This window comes from Rhineura floridana, chromosome 5 (genome assembly GCF_030035675.1).
Source record: "Rhineura floridana isolate rRhiFlo1 chromosome 5, rRhiFlo1.hap2, whole genome shotgun sequence".
NCBI lineage: Eukaryota > Metazoa > Chordata > Lepidosauria > Squamata > Rhineuridae > Rhineura > Rhineura floridana.
In genome coordinates, this window is record NC_084484.1 from 165985000 (window position 1) to 166004536 (window position 19537).

Genomic DNA, 19537 nt, shown 5'->3' on the forward strand with positions numbered 1-19537 from the left:
CTGTTCACTCGCTCTCTGAGAGCTGGCTCACTTGTATATTCCCTGGATCAGCTGATACAGCTCCCTCTGCTCTGCTCAGTTAGGACTCAGGAAACAAAATCTAAATCATATATCTATGATATCCCACACAAAAGACCTTAACCTGGTATTATGATATAAATTATTACTTCAGCATGGAAATAGGACAGGTTGTGAGTTCATGGAATATGTTTACTCTAGGGATTGAAAATAGCAACACAAGCCAAACCTGACTGCAAATTATCACAGTATTTCTGGTGGTCTGTTCAGTAAACAGGTTCTTTTTCATTTATCACAGAACTGTTAGATACTTTTCAGATTACATACATTGCCAAGAGAAATTAATGTTAACACTTTTAGCCCTCATCGGATTCTGGACTGCAGTCATTGGCCTCATCTGCATTGTACATTTAAAGTAGTATATACTACTGTAAACAGTCATGGCTTCCCTCAGAGAATCCTGGGAACTATAGTTTATGAGAGATGTTAGGAGTCCCCTATCTTCTTTACAGAGTTTTCCTAATAGCAGTAATATAAAACCAGAGCTAGCAGTGGGGGAGAAGTTTGGTTCAGTTTGTATTTTAATGCAAACCCACCTAATTTGCACTTCCTGGATCAACTGACAAAACAAAATGCAGCCATCCTTCAAACTTCACACTCCTGTGAATTTTGAAATGCATTCCTCCAACCAAACCATGTATACAGAAAATAAAGTGCACATTAGGGGAAAGCGTGCTTATGTTTGTGAAAATAACATACAAAAATGTTCAACATTAGGGAAAATGGTTTGCAAAAATGTGTATATTTGGCAAAGTTGTATACAGAAATGTGTATGTCAGGAGAAATTCACATAAAACACTGAATTTTCAAGAGAAGGTTTTTTTTAAAAAAAAAATCGCAAACTGATGCAGAAATATTACAAACTGAACATAAGACTTGGAAACAGAGATACTCCAAGGTTGACAGATTAACCCATCCCTAATTAAAGTGGCCATCTGCCATCACTGATTGTCCGGGGTTCCACCAGCATTGTCATCTGAATTGAATTGAATTGAAACTTTATTTTTACCCTGCCCTTTTTCCAAACTGGAACTCAGGGCGGCTTACAAATAAAACTACATGTAGTTAAAAACATAGAAAAACATACAATTAAAATACCATTAAACTATACACAACCTTAAAACCTTAAAAGGCACTTAAAAATCTAAAAACAATTTAAAAATAATACAAATAATAATATAAAACAATAAAACAAGCCTTGTAAAGCCCAATCCTAAACACCTTCTGAGAACCTTTGAATCTAATTTCTCATACATGCTGTTTTTTCCCCTTCTGTGGACAAAACTAGGTGAGGCAATGGAGACCTGTGACTGGATCCTTCATAAAGTTTTGTAAAAAGCAGCCATTTCCCCAGAGAAATTCCTCCAAAAGGATTTTTGACTCACTGGAGAAGAAAAAAAAGCTTTGGGTACATGTACGTTCTCCTTGAGCGGGGCACTACTTACTTTCAGTGAGTGGTTTTCATTGGGGAAAAAATAGTGTAGGGGAAAGGGTTAAATCTATCCCTCTCCCATGGTCCTGATTCAAATCCCACATATCACAAAACAAAAATAAAGGGATGGGTTACCCAATTGTGAATCACCATCATCTCATCTCCTTGGCCCTCAACTGTGACCCTTTTCTGCACAGAAGAGAAAGGAGATTCTGTGGACCATTTCACACATTATTATGATATGATAACAAACCTGGGTTTATAGTAGACCACTCAGCAATCCACTGCAGCAAATTCTGACTCTAATTAGTACACTTGTATTTATTTTATTTATTTATTTAATTCAATTTTTATACCGCCCATAGCAAGGCTCTCTGAGCAGTGTACATTGGATAAAAATATATATTTACATTCAATTTAAAAACCACCTGATCATCAAATCAACAATTTAAACATACAACAAAAGTGAGATTAACATAATAAACCCATATTAAATACAAATCAAAAGTAATTAGAGAAAAAAGATGAAACATATAACTATCTTTACAAACATTAAATACAAATACTAAAATACTAAAAATATTAAAATGCCTGGGCAAAGAGGAAGGTTTTCACCTGGCGCCGAAAAGATAGTAAAGCAGGTGCCAGGCGTACCTCGTCAGGAAGGATGTATGACACCTGTGTCTCTAGGCACCCATTTTTTTCATTTAGAATCATAGAATAGTAGAGTTGGAAGGGGCCTATAAGGCCATCAAGTCCAACATCCTGCTCAATGCAGGAATCCAAATTTATACATTACATTTTTTGTTGTACACTTTTAAATCCAATGCTGAGGGGGGGAAATCACACTGACAGTTTATGGGGTGTATTTTCTACCCCAATGAGATTTCCAATGTATGGTGGGCCGATATCCTGACCCCAGATTAACATTTGTGTCTGTACTCAAACACCCAGAGCCAGAAAGCACTTATTAGGAGGAGGTACAATGTTGCTCTTTGTCGACCTGTCCCTGACCATTTTTTCCTATGAAAAAAACAATGGAGTGTTCTTACCACCCCAATCCTCTAACATTGGCTGGGGTAGTAAATATATCCCAACGCATTTTATGCCCCAGCTGTTTGTTTGTTTTGTTCCAGAAGGAAAAGGGTAAGTGGTAACTGGCTAAAATTTGGCGATGTTGTACAGGTGACAATTTGTGACAATGTCCTAGAAAGATCACCCTGTAGGCCTACCTATGTGTAAATTGCACAATGAAAACTGCACAGGTGGTAGATTTTTGCCTCACAAAATTGGATGTTAAAACAAAGTGTGCATCTAGAAAAATGCATATGTGGGCAGATGCCCCACGACTGCATGTTTTCTATAGCCTATAGGCCAATCGAAACCTTCGTCTTGAAGAGTGAAGAGAAGAATACATTTGTGGAGATAAACCAAATGATAAAATAAAAATGTAAGTTCTTTTGGAAATCATTTTTAGTGTCTTAAAAAAGAAAGGGAGGTTTGACTCAAGGAATGTCAGATGACATTAGCTGACTGCTGAATTGCCAAGACTGGTAAATTTAGGATGGTGCAAAATCAAAATGAACTGCTATGGCAGGAAGTACAAGTTGAACCTCCTTTTAGTGCAGGATTCATGCTGTGCAAACATGGAAACTTTACAGTCAGTAGTAATGAACAAAGATCAACTTAATTCCAGGCTAAGCTCTGAGTGAATATATACTGTATCAAATCAAATTATCTTTTCAAAGCAAGAGACTTTGTAATATTCTCACAGTGCTCAAATATTTATAAGCCTGAGCAAGTACCTTACTGTGTTTGCATGTTTTGTAGCTTTGTTTAGTACTTACTCCTATGAGCTTATGTGTTTGTGTGTGTGACTGTGTTTGTGTGTGTGTGCACGTGCATGCGTGCGTGCGAGCGGAATGCTCAAACTAGTTTCTGAAAAACTGACAGTCATTCAGAGTAATCTTGTATCTTGATCCTAAATACATTTTCTTGAAATCAACTCCCAAGTGGGGTGCATTTAGAAATGGAATGATGCAAATAAGTCATGCATTTATAGTAATGTTTAATTTAAAACAGCCTCTATTGGGCACAGATGCAGCTTCCTTTTACTAGGTCAGACTATTTGAACATCTAAACCAGTATTATTTATTTTATGTATTTACCATATTTATAGAGTGTCCTTCACCCAAAGGTCCCAGGGTGGAAATACACAAAATTAAAGCCAAAATTAGACAATAATAGTATTGTTAGGGATGGAGGAGAAATTCAATTCAGTTTGCATTTAAAAGGCAAACCTACTAGTCCATGCTTTCTGAAACATTATGCAAATTGAAACAACAGCCATCCTTTGATATTCACACTTCTCTGAATTTTGCAATGCAATTCTCCAGCCAAGTCATGTGTACAAAAATGCACTATACTTGGGCAAAACATTCATTAAAATTCATATATCCAATTGTCTTTTCAGTAGCCAGTCATTTTTTGTAATTGTTTAGTATTGCTTTTAAATGTTATTATGCTGCTGTACACTGCACTTGATGTTTCGTGAGAGGGCAGTATATAAATACATTTGTAAATAAAGAAATATATTTGTGAAAATAACATACAAAAATGCATAAAATGAAGACATCTCTTTGCAAAAAGTGTATATTAGGCAAAGGTGCATGTAGACATGTGCCTATTAGGAGATATTTGCATTAAAATGTTGATGAATTTTCATGGGGGTATTTTTTTATAAAAGATCTCAAAGCGATGTGGAAACGTGGAAAATTGAACTTAAGATTGGAAAAATGAGAAACTGAAATTGATATATTCACCCACCATATTCTTTTCTCTTTACTCAATATGTTCTCCAGGAGAGGTCTTATTACATTTATATTCCGCCACTCCCCTAAGGAGTTCAAAACTGTACATTATTTCCCCATTTTATCCTGGTGAAATAGATTAGGCTGAAAAATAGTGATGACCCAAGATCATCCATTGAGCTTCATGGCTAAGTGGAAAGGTGAAACTGGATTTCCCAAGTCATAGAATAATAGAATAGTAGAGTTGGAAGAGGCCTATAAGGCCATCAAGTCCAACCCCCTGCTCAATGCAGGAATCCAACTTAAAGCAAACCTGTCAGGTGGCTGTCCAGCTGCCTTTTGAATGACCATCACCTCCCTAGGTAATTGGTTCCATTGTCATACCGCTCTAACAGGAAGCTTTTCCTGATGTTCAGCTGAAATCTGGCTTCCTGTAACTTGAGCCCATTAATTCATGTCCTGCGCTCTAGGATGATCGAGAAGAGATCCTGGCCCTCCTCTGTATGAAAACATTTCAAGTACTTGAACAGTGCTATCATGTCTCCCCTCAGTCTTCTCCTCTGAAAGCTAAACATGCCCATTTCTTTGAGTCTCTCCTCATATATATAGTCATATATAGAATGCTCTAATGCTGAGCGTGTGGATGATAATTGTTTGAAGGCTGCAACTTGTTAGTTAGTTGATTGAAGCATTTTTCACAAATGCCTTTTCCAAGATTTCAGCTATAAATTCTGCAGCAGCCATAGGAAGCCTTTGGCCTTTGGGATGTTGCTGCACCACAACTCCCATCAGACCCAGCAAGCATACTGGCAAATTCTGCAGAATCACAAAACTGCAGTAACATGGATCACAGTATCACAGAATTACAGTGACATTACTGCAATAACATGGCCTCTTCTGCACTATCACAGAACTGAGGGGAACCCAATGGTTTTGACCCAGAGATACCAAGTCTCATATATAAGCCTCTGTCAAATCCAAAAGGAAGAGCAGGGTATACATTAGGGATAGCGCAGAATATTCACAAAATTGGATTTGGTATCAAATTCTGGGATAATCAGCAAGTTCGTCTCATCATCAAACAAGCTCTCATTCTTTGCGTGCATTCGTGGCTGTTAGAGACACTGTAATTTTTTTAAAAAACCCACGGCAAGAATTACATAATTATTTACACAATTATTTGTGTAATCTGCTGCTGTTGTATACATTATATAAATATACAGCAGCATAAGGAATAATGGAGAAAATTACGCAATTTTTCAGAAAAATAAGGGAGAACCGGGAATTGTGTTAACTAGCAGAACACAACTTATACCCAATAGGAAGTGGCAGCCTATTTGATGAATTGAAAAATGGAACGGAATCAGATAGCAAACCCTACCCCTAGTATGCATGTGTTGATCAATCATCTGCCAAAATTATAGACTTTCTCGCTGGCGTTCACCAGGTCATGCCAGCTTGTCAGATCACATTTCCTTTTGTTTTTCTTGAAGAAAATTAATATATTCCATATGTTATTTTACTGATTGCATGCATTTTACCCCCATAAGATACAAATTTGGTTGGACAACAGAGAAGTGCAAATTTCAAAGGATAGCTCTGTTTCGGTTCACATTAAAATCACATTATGTAGGTTCACATTAAAATCTGAACGGAATTTCTTCTCCATCCCTATTAGAGAGGAGGCATGTCTTTAAGTACCCTGAACCCAAGCGACTTAGGACTTTACAGGAAAAAACACAGTTGTTTGAATTGTGCCTGGAAAATTGTTGGTAATCAGTGCAGCCATTCTAAAATGAATGCAATACACTCACATAGCCAAATTCCTGTGAGCAGCCTAATAGCTGCTTTCTGGGCCACCTGAAGTTTCTGGAGGCTTTTCAGAGACAGTCCAATTAGCCCAATCTTGGTGTAACAAAGGTGTGTGGCACTGTTTCTGCTTGTAAATCCCATTGGGGGGGTGGCATGGGAAATGACCCTTAATCCTTTTCAACTTGGAGACAAAGCTTGCTTACCATCAGTTCGAAGTGTTAGCGGCGTAGGAGGGCTAAGGACTCTGGCGTTGGTCACTGTGTTCTTCACCAGGCAGATATAGCTGCCCACGTCAGATAGCTGCACTTTGGAGATGTAGAGATTGCCTGTTTCCTGGGAGATGAAGCGCCGGCTGTCTTCTGCCACAAAGGAGGGGAATTCATTAAATACCCAGCTATAGATGATCTCTGGAAAATAAAAATGCAGCAGGTATTATAATTACCAACCACCTCAACTGGGTAAGTCTGGAAATGAACTTGGCCCTAAATTAAAAATATCTCAAATTTCTATTAAAAAATTAGCATCAGGAAGCTTCATGGCTATCTTGAATCTTTTATAGTGAGATTGCTGAAGTCAAGAGAATGAGTAACTAATGTTCATACAAGGCATATGCTAGCATAGAGCTATTGCTAGTCGGGCGGTATATAAATTTAATAAATAATAATAAAAATAATAATAATTGCTAGTGGGTTTTTTGTCCCCTCAAGGAGCAAGACAAAGGCCAAGTTACCAGTGTGGTATGCCCCAGCTACTGTGGAACTCCAGCTCCCATCAGTTTCAATCAATGGTCAGGGATGATGGCAGTTGGAGTCCAGAAAAATATGGAGGCACCACATTGGCTATTTCGAGACTACAACTCCCATCATCCTTGGCCATTGGCTAAGTGACTGGAAATTATGGGAACTGTAGTCTGACATTTGAGGACCCAAGGTTGAAGCACAGTGGCGTAGACGAAAAAGAACAACTTTTCATACAGACATTTATGTGTTAGCAAACTACAGTAATCTTCCAGATTTTCATGGAGGATAAGGCTGTCAATGGCTACTAGCCATGATGGCTATGCTCTACTTCCATCATCAGAGGCAGTATGCTTCTGAATACCAGTTGCTGGAAATCCCAGAAGAGGGGAGCTTCCCACAGGGATCTGGTTGGCCATTGTGAGAACAGAAAGCTGGACTAGATGGGCTATTAGCCTGATCCAGCAGGCTCTTCTTAGTTCTTTTGGTTCAGCTGCCTTTGCCTATATGTTTAGTTTACTCTTTGTTATTTTTATTGTACTCTAGTGTTGCATTTGTTGCTTCATAATTAACTCGGCTATTTACTGGTGGCTGGTTATAGATCCCCAAAGTGAATTGCATAGATGTACAATCATTGCAAATGAAAGCCTACATAGGTCTTCACATTCTCATTCCTACACAAATGTGCTTAGCATAAATAAAACTGATCATATCCAAAGTGGCTACTAACCCCGATGACTATGTTCTACCTCCACTGTCGGAGGCAATATGCTTCTGAACACTGGCTGATGGAAGCTGCAGGAGGGGAGCGTGCTTTTGCACATAGGTCCTGCTTTTGGGCTTCCCATAAGGATCTGGTTGGCCAATGTGAGAACAGGAAGCTGGACTAGATGGGCCACTGGCCTGATCCAGTGGGGCTTTTCTTATGTTCTTATACACTGAGCCAGATCATTGATCTGTTTATGTCAGTATTGTCTACTCTGGCTGGCAGCAGCTTTCCAGGGCTTGAAGCAGCGATTTTTAATAAGGCTGGTCAAGACTTGCACTACTGGAACGGAACTTTCCCCTCCTCTCCTTTCCCTTGTAACCCCTGTGTGCCTCAAAATCCACTCCAGAGGGTTGGGGGACCATCCAGAGAAGAACTGGGAGGAATGTGTTGGGGGAGGAGAGGAAACAAGTGTTGCTGCACCAATGGGACTCTGCTAATGCTGTTTTGGATAATAATAATAATAATAATAATAATAATAATAATAATAATAATAATAATAATAATAATGGTGATGATGATGCAATAAAACGTGGTTTTATTTGGAAAAGTGGTTGAGGAAAAGTAGGCAGCTACAGTAGCAGAGTCGTCTTCCTGCCAGAGCTGTCTTAGAAGACAAAACTTCATCTCAATTTTTTATATTCTTTTTTTTTTTTTTTTTTTTTTTTTTATATATTCTGGACTTCCGGGAAGGGTGACTTAGCCTGTGCCTGCTTTTGAGACGGGCTCCTGCCTCAAAAGAAGCTTATTCAGATATATCAGTCAGATTTTTTTTTTTTTTTTGACTGATTAAACTTCTCCCGGGTAGGGAGAAACGAAGAGATTAACCTCAAAGCCTATTTTTGTTGGGACGACCAGATCTCATTAATTTATGGGACGAGGTCCAGCCGACCAAGGTGGGACGGATTTTCAACAACAAGCTCTATCTGATAAAGCGAACGTTCATCTTACCTTCTAAGAGAGAACGCACTAACAGGCAAGCACCCTTCTTTCTATATTTTTCTTTTACTTGACTTAAATTGTTGCTGTTTAAAAGAGATTTGCCAGATTGATCGGTTTTTGACATCTCACTGGGGAGCCATAACTTCTCTCTGCTACTCACTAATTAATAGCTTATCTCTGTTTTTGTTGCAAAAAGCTGTCCTGGATTTGCATTCTAAAGATATACACAGAAGAGGGATTTCTATTCCAGATTTTTATTTTGAAGAATATTATATTGTCTGAGACTACTCTCTTTTTGGTCTATTTTATTTTGTCGAATCTGTTTTCTAACGACGCCATTAATTGTTTCGATCCTGGGAACTGCATTTTGTTTACTTAAGCATGGAGAGATAAGGCTGTCTGCTCTGTTTATACTGTGATGTCACCAAGTTTGGAGTATTAACCCAATTGTTGCTGAAATAAGAAGTGGTTTTCCTATATTTTTCTTTTAAAATGGCAATTAAGAAAGTGGCTGAGAATCTGGAAATAACTATGTTTCAGAAAATAATGGATGAGATTGAGATAACGAAACAAAACCTGCGACAGGGTTGTAAGGAGCTGAAAATTGAATTGAGTAAAATGACGCAGGAGATTAAAGATATAGGGGTCCCTGTGAGAGAGGTGACCCTGGAAGGGGTCCCTGTGAGAGAGGAGACCCCGGAGATTGGAACAAACGTGGAACAGGAAAAAGATTTGGAGTCTATGGACTTTAGAAATAAAATCTATTGTTTGGAGACACAGGAGATTAAAGATATAGGGGTCCTTGTGAGAGAGGAGACCCTGGAGACTGGAACAGGGGTCCCTGTGAGAGAGGAGACCCTGGAGACTGGAACAGGGGTCCCTGTGAGAGAGGAGACCCCGGAGATTGGAACAAACGTGGAACAGGAAAAAGATTTGGAGTCTATGGACTTTAGAAATAAAATCTATTGTTTGGAACTCAATCTTATCTCTGAAGAAATTAATGAAGATTCTAGAGATAAAGTTATCAATGGCATGGATAATCTTCTGGACTGGAATGATGTGATGGAGCCCAATATAGAGAAAATCTATGGAATTAACTGCAGCCATGTGACAATGGAAAAACTTTCAAGAGATGACCCAGTGTATTTTGAAAAAAAGAACAGAGATATGATTTTACAGCAGTATTTCAGCAACCTATTTAGAATGGATGGCAAGAAAATATTTGGGATAGAGGTAATTCCCATCAGACTCTTACTATATGACTATGGCTTTGACAGCAAGATTATTATGGAATACTGATAATGGAAGATTGGATACTGAAATTACTGGACTTAACAAGACTACTGAAGATGGAAGATGGAAAATGGAACTAATAGGGATAATAGAACAATGGCTACTGAAATTACTGAACCTAACAGATTCTGATGTGATGGATTAATTGAAATGTTTATTTTGACTATGGTTATGACAATAAGATTATCATAATTAGTAATGAGATGGATTAATCGATATGCTTATCTGGAAAAAAAAATTGATAGATATATTTCTTAAAGAATTGAAACCTCTCTTTGACTTTTTGTGGAAAGAATAAAGTAATGTTTATGAGATTTGATGATTAAGTAAGATAACTACTGGAGGAAAGTGATTTTATAATATGACTTAAGAGACAGGATTGTTATATATTATAGACTTATAACTGATTTGATCTTTGACAAATGGGAAGTCAATATTTTACTCTTTATTTTTTATTTTTATTTTTTATTTTTTTTTTGTTTAACTATTTTTGATTTTGTTTTTTGTCTTTGAATGTTTTATGATTTCGCCTTGTATGTTCTATGAAAATCTGAATAAAAATTATTGAAAAAAAAAAATTTTTTTATATTCTGTATTCTCCACTCCCAGTATCTTGTCTTCTCTGCCCATCCCTCCCCGCCGACTCTTCTACGCTGCTGAACTTTTGACATCCAGCATTAGGTCTCAGGCAGCCTCGCTCTGCAGTTGGTTCTCTGACAGTCTTGTCAGGCCTGGCTCTAAATGCAGAAATGTCAAGGTTAGCTCAGTAATAGAAAGTCATTGCCACTGCTTCAAGACACACAATGCTTTGCCGGTACAATGAGTTTGGGGCTTTCAGCAACTAATTGTCTGAGTTACTGTTTTCAGCCAGAGCAGCGCAATGAAGGCAGTAATCACAATTTAGCCTGATGGTACATTTATTTCTGATGTGCTAAAAATAAAATAAAAAGTCTCATTAGAAAGCTAGAAAATTGGGTAAATTTAGGTCACAAAGGTTGGAAGCATCTCCCCAATATTTCTAAACATTCATTACTTCCATGGAGCATTCAACTTCCTTTTCTTTTAATTATGAGGATGCAAATAGTATAGCTAGAAATTCTTCTAGGAATCCTTTCTTGACGCTGTCATGGGCTTATGATGCCTATAATTTTGATCAATGTCCTTCAAAACCTTGAGCTTCAGGGAATTCTCTCTGAAGTTCACTTGTCTACTGGGAAGCCCCTGCAGGCTGCAGAGGATTCTGCAAAGTGTTCATAGGGAGCAAGCTGCAGCTCAGTTGTAGGGTATCTGTTTTGCATGCCAAAGGTCACAGGTTCAATTCCCGGCTTCTCCAGACTCCTGCCTGGAGAGCCAGTCACTGTAGGCAATACTGAGCCAAATGGAACAATGGTCTGACTTATTCTCCATTATTCATCTTGGCTTGCTGAGACTCTAGCCCCTCAGGGCACCCTAGAGCATGACACATTGCCACTGGCAATTTCCCTGCTGGCAATAGGCAGGGCCCCCTGAAATGGAGCATTGTGGGGTGGGGTGGGGTGGGGTGGAGGGAAGAGCCGGGCTGGTTAAAGAACTGCTTCCTAAGCCATTCTAACTCCTGGAGAAGGCTTTTCTGCTCTGCTAGCCTACAGCTGGCACAGCAAAAAAGGAAAAGGTGGATTTAACCAGGATTTAACCTTCCAGTGTGGCAAGCTTTGGATTTGGTAGATCCACTACTCTGTTCCACCACACAGCTCCCTAGCCATTGTTAGGATTGCTCTGAAATAAATTGAATTATAAATAATAATAAATGGTATTGCCATGATTTTGACACATGGTGACAATGATAAGTGATATTATAAGTGTTAAAGAAACGCTTATATAGCAACAGAAGGACGTTTTCAGAGATTTTTTTTTTAATAAAAGGCACCTGTTCCTCATTTACATGGAAAGAAATAAGTCTGAGATAATTGGTATGGGTTAGAGGCAGTTCACTTTATTTGAAATGTAGCCATCACTTGGCTTCACCAGTGACTGATGTAAAATCAAAGGTATTTAATCAGCAACCTGACAGCATGGCCTTTTAATAATTCATCCATTAATTAGAGTGATGACTAAAGAATAGAGTCAGTGTGAATCTCTTCAGCAGTTTTACTGAAACAACACTGTGCTTGGGGATAATTACCAGTGTTGCATGGTGATGCTTTAATGCAGCCCTTCTCATGCTTTTTGATACCTGAAGCAATTTTTTACGGACTGAAACAGGAGGCACTCTTCACTCTTACACACACACATTTTTTGATCGGCTCCCAGAACAATGGCAAAGCATCTTTCTTGCAAATGTGGGATAGCCCAGTCAATACTGCGCCTCAAGCCCTGGAAAAGTCAGGGTTCCAACATGTACGGGAACCTCCACAAATACAAGAAATTCCCTGCTGCAGATAGTTGGCTTCCAACTCTTGTAAATAGATGAAAATTGTTAATGAGCTAGTGTACTCCTTTTTAGTGCCCCTTCATGTGATAGCTTACATGTTACACTTCACTAGGGCTTTGGCCTCCTGGGGAAGGAACAGTGCTCAGTGGCAGAGCATCTGACTTGTGTGCAGAAGGTCCAAGGTTCAATCCCTGAGAACTCCAGGTAGAGCTGGGGAAGGCTCCTGTGTGAAACCCTGGAGAACTGCTACCAGTCAGAACAGGCAATGCTGAGGTAGATGAGCCAATGCTCTGACTTGGTGTCAGTTAGCTTCCTTTGCCCTTTGCCTTGTCCAGTCAGCCAGAGAACTCTCAGATGAGTGCAACCTTTATGGATAATGGTGATGCTTCTGAGGTTCCTTTGTGCATCTCTGCAGCTTCCTTAGATAATCCTGGTCCCCCTCTACTCCCACCCTGGAGTGGATGTCAATACCCACACATTGGGAATGTCACCAGGAATCTATGGCACATGCCCCCCTTCTGATGGGCATGGGATAGTGGATGAAGCCAATACGGTAGCTTGACTAAGGCATCCTTCAGTCTATTTCATAGCAGCCGCCTTGGTAATAGTTGCTCTAACACAGCCTTTCCCAACCTTTGGGTCCCCAGATGTTGCTGGACTACAACTCCCACCAGCCCCATCCAGCATAGCCAATGGTCAGGAGTTATGGGAACTGTAGTTCAGCAACATCTTGGGACCCAAAGGTTGGGAAAGGCTGCCTAACAAGTGTAGAGGAAGTCCATTGATTTCAACTGGAGGTGCAGGCTGAACATTGTTGAGCTCTTTTCCCACCCCATCCAGTAGGTCATGAGGGGTATTGCCTCTTTTGACACTTTCACTGTGAGAAAATCCTTCCTTCTCACCTTCCTTACACTACAGGCTAGTTCCAAGCAGTGTCCTCAGACAGCCCCAAAGTTAGTAACAGTAACAGAGCACATGCGTTGCTCTGTTCGTCTATGTTGCTCTATATTGCTCTGCTACTCAATATTACGCCCCTGCTGCTCTATATATAATGCTAGAATAATTTAGCAAGAATCTTCTTCCATTAAAAATTAGGGTTGTATTCAGTGCAGTGCTATGTAAGCATCCCCTCAGTGCAAGGATTTCTGTTTGCTCAATGAGATTTTCCTCCTCTCTGCCTCCTGCGTGTACCCCAAATCTGCTCTTGTGGGAGTGCGGTGTAGTGGCTAGAGTGTTGGACTTCGACCTGGGAGACTAGGATTCGAATCCCCACGCAGCCATGAAGCTCACTGGGTGACTTTGGGCCAGTCACTGCCTCTCAGCCTCAGAGGGAGGCAATGGTGAACCACCTCTGAATACCGCTTACCATGAAAACCCTATTCATAGGGTCGCCATAAGTCGGAATCGACTTGAAGGCAGTCCATTTCTTTTTCAAGCATGATTGCACAGGAGTAAATCCCTCCCTCTTGCCCCTTCCCTCCCCCTTCCTTCACCTCTCCCCCATTCCTTTCAAATTCCCTCCTTCTCCCTCCTCCTCCCCCATGGTCACTTTTACCTATCCTAGGACTATGACCTGGGGCACCAGAGTTCAAATCCTCACACAATCATGAAGCTCACTGGGTGCCCTTGGGCTAGTCACTGCCTCTAAGCCTCAAAGGAAGGCAATGGTAAACCACCTCTGAATACCGCTTATCATGAAAATCCTATTCATAGGGTCGCCATACGGTGGGATTGACTTGAAGGCAGTCCATTTCATTTTCATTTAGGAGAGATTTGGTGGGCGCATGGGAGGATGGGGTGAAAATCCTGTTGTGCAAGCTGAAAATCTTTGCACTGACCAGATATTTACTTGGTTTTCTACTAGATACAACCAGAAGAGTTTTATGAATATGCTCATTCCCTGAAATGTTGTGCCATTTTTAGCCTCCCATTCATGATCCTGTTATGCAAAAGGATCAAGATCACAATCTTTCCTGAACTCACTGAAATGAAACACTCAAATCTGCTCCTGATAAATATTTTCCCTGAGATCACCATGAGGTACAGATGGAATTATCTGCCAATTTCAGTTTTCTCTGTTTCTCATTTTTCTAATCTTAAATTCAGTTATCCACATTTCTGCAGGAATCTGCAATTTTTTTAAAAAAATCCTCATGAAAATTCTTCACCATTTTAATGTGAATTTCTCCTAATAAATACATTTTTGTGTGTAGTTTTCACTAATGTGCACAATTTTGCAAGCCATTTATCCTAATACAGGCACATCTGTATGTTATTTTCACCAATATATTCATTTTGTGTACACTTTCCTCTAATGTATGCATTTTTGCAAACATTGGTTGGTTGGAGTACTGCATCTAAACATTTGGATAAGTGCGAATTCAGAATGAAGGCCGGGTTTCGGTTCTCATATTGTTTCATAAAGTGCAAATTTGATAAATTCAGCTTAAAATGCAAACTGGATCAAAATTCTTGCCTATCCCTACCATGAGGGAAGGTTCACTGGCCACACCTTCACAAAAGTATTGATTGCACTGCAGGGCCCACCAGCATATGCCTGCATCTGAACAGATTTCCTCTCCTCATATTGATTGGCCAGGTTTTACCTTTGAACAATCCTCCTGGCTTTCCTAGGATGGGGGTGGGGGACAGAAGAGGGTCCGTCATTTTGAAAATGAAACTTTTAGCAACCCTAGCAAAAAATATTTCCTATTACCCATGCAAAAGTGAGCAGTTTTTAAGTTCCATTGATGTCCTTGGAAGAATTATTCATGGGCTTAACTCAATTCCCCTGAAATAAATACGATCTCAAAAATTATAACGGTGATTCAGTCTATGCTGATTGTTGGGATGCCACATTACTTCTTCAGACGGTGCAGAGTTAAACTATGGAATTCTCTCCCATAAGATGCAGTGATGGCCACTAACTTGGATGGATTTAAAAGAGAATTAGACAAATTCATGGACAAAAACGCTATCAATGTCCACTAACCCCGATGGCTATGCTGTGCCTCCACAGTTGGAGGCAGTATGCTTCTGAATGCCAGTTCCTGGAAACCGCAGGAGGGAGAATGCTCTTGCACTCAGGTCCTGCTTGAGAGTTTCTGGGCAACTGGTAGACCACTGTGAGAACAGGATGCTGGACTAGGTGGGCCACTGGCCTGATCCAGCAGCCTCTTCTTATGTTCTCATGCTAAGAGGCTCTGAGTGTTCAGAACAAAATTTGAAGAATGTCTATTTTAGAAAAAAAATAAGTGTGATTAAGCCTAATTTGCACGACAGTTAAACCAAACTATGGTTTACCACAGAGGTGGAGAACCTTTGGCCCACCAGATTTTGCTGAAGTACAACTCCCTAGCAAGGATAGTGAATGGCCAGGGATGCTTGGAGTTTAGTTCAGCAACATCCGGAGGGCCAAAGGTTCCCCATACCTTGCTTACCAGGACTGTGCAGACGTACAAGCTCCAAGAGAAGAGCTCACAGCTGCTTGGTCTTTTTGATTCCTGCCCCATGCCAAGCTAAACCAAGGTTTGGCTTAGCATATCATCTGAACCCAAGGTTGTGGTTAAGCTCTCTTCGCACTAACCGTGAGTTGTAGCTAAGAACAAAAACCTTGGCTACAGCCAAGCATGGATCAGTTGTTTTCCTTTTGTTTGGGATATGTATATATACACACATTTACGTATACTCACACACAGCTTACATTTTATTTTTATAGCTATCTGTTTTACTTTTTGCCTGACACCCATGTCAACTCAGCAGAGATCATGCAAGCGCTTCCATGAAAATTGCCATGTAAAAGTGTCAGAAAACAAACTTTTAGGTGCAGTTCATTAGATGTTCACCACAGTATGCTCAGAATATAAATATAAAAAGAAAAATCGTGAATGGTAAAGGTAGCTGTAAATTGGCATTCTCATGGGATGCTGGGATGGAGCTATTGTCTGCCAGTAAACCCTGCTATTTACGAAGTTTGGATGTTGAAGTGATTAAGTCACCATGGTGATAGCAGAACTGGCATTTCATTTTATGAATAGTCCATCTTGTTTACAGAGATCTCTCCAGGAGTTCTGTATCTACAGTATTTTCCGAAGGTCATTTGGAAAGCTTTTGTATAAATGTTTCACCTATTTCCATATATTATTATTCTTTATTTTAGTCATTTTTGTGCGAGTCTGGAGTAAGGAAGGGGTAGAAATTCAATTCCATTTGTATTTTAAGCCGAATTTACTAAATTCACACTTTCCAAAACAATATGAGAACTGACACACAACCATCCTTTGAACTTTGCATTTATTCTAATTTTGCAATGTAATTCTCCAGCCAATCAATGTTTACAAAAATGCACGTGTTAGGAGAAAGTGTGCACAAAATGGATATATTGGTGAAAATATCATAAAATGCATTGCATTTGGATAAGGTGCTTACAAAAAATATGTATATTAGTCAAAACTGCATACAAAAATGTATTTCTTGGGAGCAATTCACACTAAAATGTACAATTTTACATGTAAAGTGTACAATTGCAAAATGTACAATTTTATTATGTAAGTGTTTGATTTTATTGTAAGCCGCCCTGAGTGCCCTATTATAGGGTAGAAGGGCGGGATAGAAATATTTTAAATAAATAAATAAATAAAATGCTGAAGAATTTTCGTAAGGATTTTTTTTTAAAAAAAATGCAAATTGCTGGGGAAATGTGGAGAACCGAATTTAAGATTAGAAAAATTAGAAACTGAGAGAACCAAAATTGACAGATCCTTCCATCCCTAGCCTGAGAGAACATCTGAGCCACTGAAGAACAAAATGGGGAGATAAAAAGATCGGATTTTCTGCAGAGAAGTGGATTAGTTATTATATTTTTTACAAACTCTCAGATTGAAGGAGATCAATGTCCTCCCTTGTTTTCTGAGCTGCCACAGTTCGGTTTTGCTCTTCTAATGCTATACAGTTCTACCAGATCAGCATTCCCAGTATCTCACATGGAATGAGGTTTCTAAGGGAGTGATGATGATAGTATGATAAAAGACAGATCCACATACACTTGACATACTGGAGTCACAACCTGATTAACACACACACACGTTACATCCAGTATTAGCAAGCATGATGATATTACATACCACATACATACCAAAATGGCTTCTACTCAGGATACTGTCACGCTCAGAGTAGACCCATTGAAACTAATGTACATGACTCCACTTAGGTCCATTAACTTCAGTGGGTCTATTCTGAATAAAACTTACAAGGATATGGGGCATAATAGTTTTTCCAGCCTTTGTGTCAATCTGCCAATTGAAAAGCATCAGAAATGTCTTCATGGCATCCCCTTTTATATTCTTTGCACTGAAGGCACACATCTCTCCTATTACATGGGACACAATGCAGTGACTAAACTGCATGCTTTGACATGGAATGCACCCTTGTTGCATGGAGATATTAACATGGAACACATTGAAGAAGTAGACAAGATTAAAAACGAATAATGCATCCTAATATAATTAAGAACATTATAAAATAAAGCACCATCAATGGTTGTAGTTAGTTTTGTTGATTTTATTTTTGTTGTTTAATAATGAAGGACTTAATTGTTGTTTCTTGACAATCACAAGCCAACTAGAGCTTTGCAGAACTAACTGCAGGACTAACAGAATTGCAAAATAATCTAATATAATAAAAAGTACTGAGAAATTTAACAATAACAATAACAACAACAATGACATAAATTTCAATAAGGAATATGCCACCAATTTCAGAAATGGGCATAATTGTGCTGGGGGACAAGTCAATTATTTTTGCGTACATGATTGTTAAATTTCATGTATAATTCATTCTGGTGCTACAATGCTAATCATAATAAATGAAATTCAGCTGGTAGAAATGTTATGCAATGAGAACAACTTTTAAAACACCCTTGGAAATTCTTCAAACAGTTTCTGGAATTCTATTTTTTTTATGTGACATGACTTTCCATCATTTTTGGCATGGTCACAAGCTGATTCACACATTCATGCACATCACCACTTGATGTCATCCTTTGATCACTCAGCACCAAAAGATTCATAGCTGGAAGTGGAAACCACTGACACTGGGGGCAGGGGAGAGCATAGTGTTTCTAGGGATTATGAAAGCTCACTGTGATTTCTGGCACCTGTCAGCAGTTGACTGAATCTGTGTGAACAAGGGTACACCTATTAAAGTCTATCCCTCAAATCAGAGGGAAGAGGAAGGGGCGTATGGCTGTTCCATGAGTTTGCAAGGCTGCTTGCCAAAGGCAATATCTTGGATATCAACAACTGTTCTACTTATTAAAAAAATGAATAAAATCATGGTATGTGGTGACTTAGTGGATCAATATGTAGGCTTCTGGTGATATTCAGATTTTCCCCAGAGATAACACTTCCACAATGGTGGTACCAGATTGCCGTTCACTCAAAGGAGACTGAAACCTGATTGAAGCATGCATCTGTATAAATTCTGCAGGCATCATCACTGAAACCTTTTTTGCCCAACCAGAACACCAAAAGATTGCCAAAAGAACAAGCAACTTTCTGAACAGTGCATTGCCCAGGATCTTCTCTAGAACAGTGAGACAGCGTGAGAGTGAACAAGAGAAACACATGTACAAGAAAATCTAGGACTTGCAGTTCAAGAGAAGGAGTAAAGTTATTGTGATGTGCTCTCAATAATGACAGGTCCCAGAGTTCCTTTGTTACTGCTGTTATTTCCTCTGCATGAGAGGAGGAGCCAGTTGTCATGGCCCTGGACCAGGATTCGTCTGAGACAGAGTCTTCCTGCAACTCCAGCACCAAGGAGGAGATGAATCCACCCTCTGATCTGTCCTGTGTGGGTCCATGGGGACTAGAGCCTGTATCCCCCCACTAGGAAACATCTCTGCTGAAAGACTATGATGGTTGGTCCACAGGAGCTTCAGGAGAGCACTGAGGAGTGATCTTCACAGAGTGGAATCCTACTACCTCAAAGTAACCAATGTCTGCAGAAGGCACTGGTCCATTAAGTGGCTGGGAGGTGTCATTCAGTCCATGAGTACCTAGCTCTGTTATAAAATTCAGCAAATTGCTCCAAGACCTTGCTGACAACTTGGATGTTTGACCTCAGCTGTGGAAGCACTATCTGTGGTCCTGAACCCACATCTTGATCAACGTCCAGAGTAGGGATAGGATCCACATTTTGGTGCTGGTTTGATTTTTGCTCTGTTGAACTTCCTTATGGTACAGCTTCGTATGGGATCAA

The 19537-nt window shown here is 39.5% G+C and overlaps 1 protein-coding gene across 1 annotated transcript in view; it reads right to left on the reverse strand.

Moving 5' to 3' along the window:
- The window catches only part of CNTN5 (contactin 5), a 324115-nt gene that overhangs the window by 288911 nt on the left and 15667 nt on the right, over nt 1–19537 (reverse strand). Inside the window, exon 2 of the mRNA XM_061628766.1 lies at nt 6336–6539. Within this exon, the coding sequence (XP_061484750.1) occupies nt 6336–6539 (204 nt within the window). The remainder of the gene's footprint in view (nt 1–6335; nt 6540–19537) is intronic.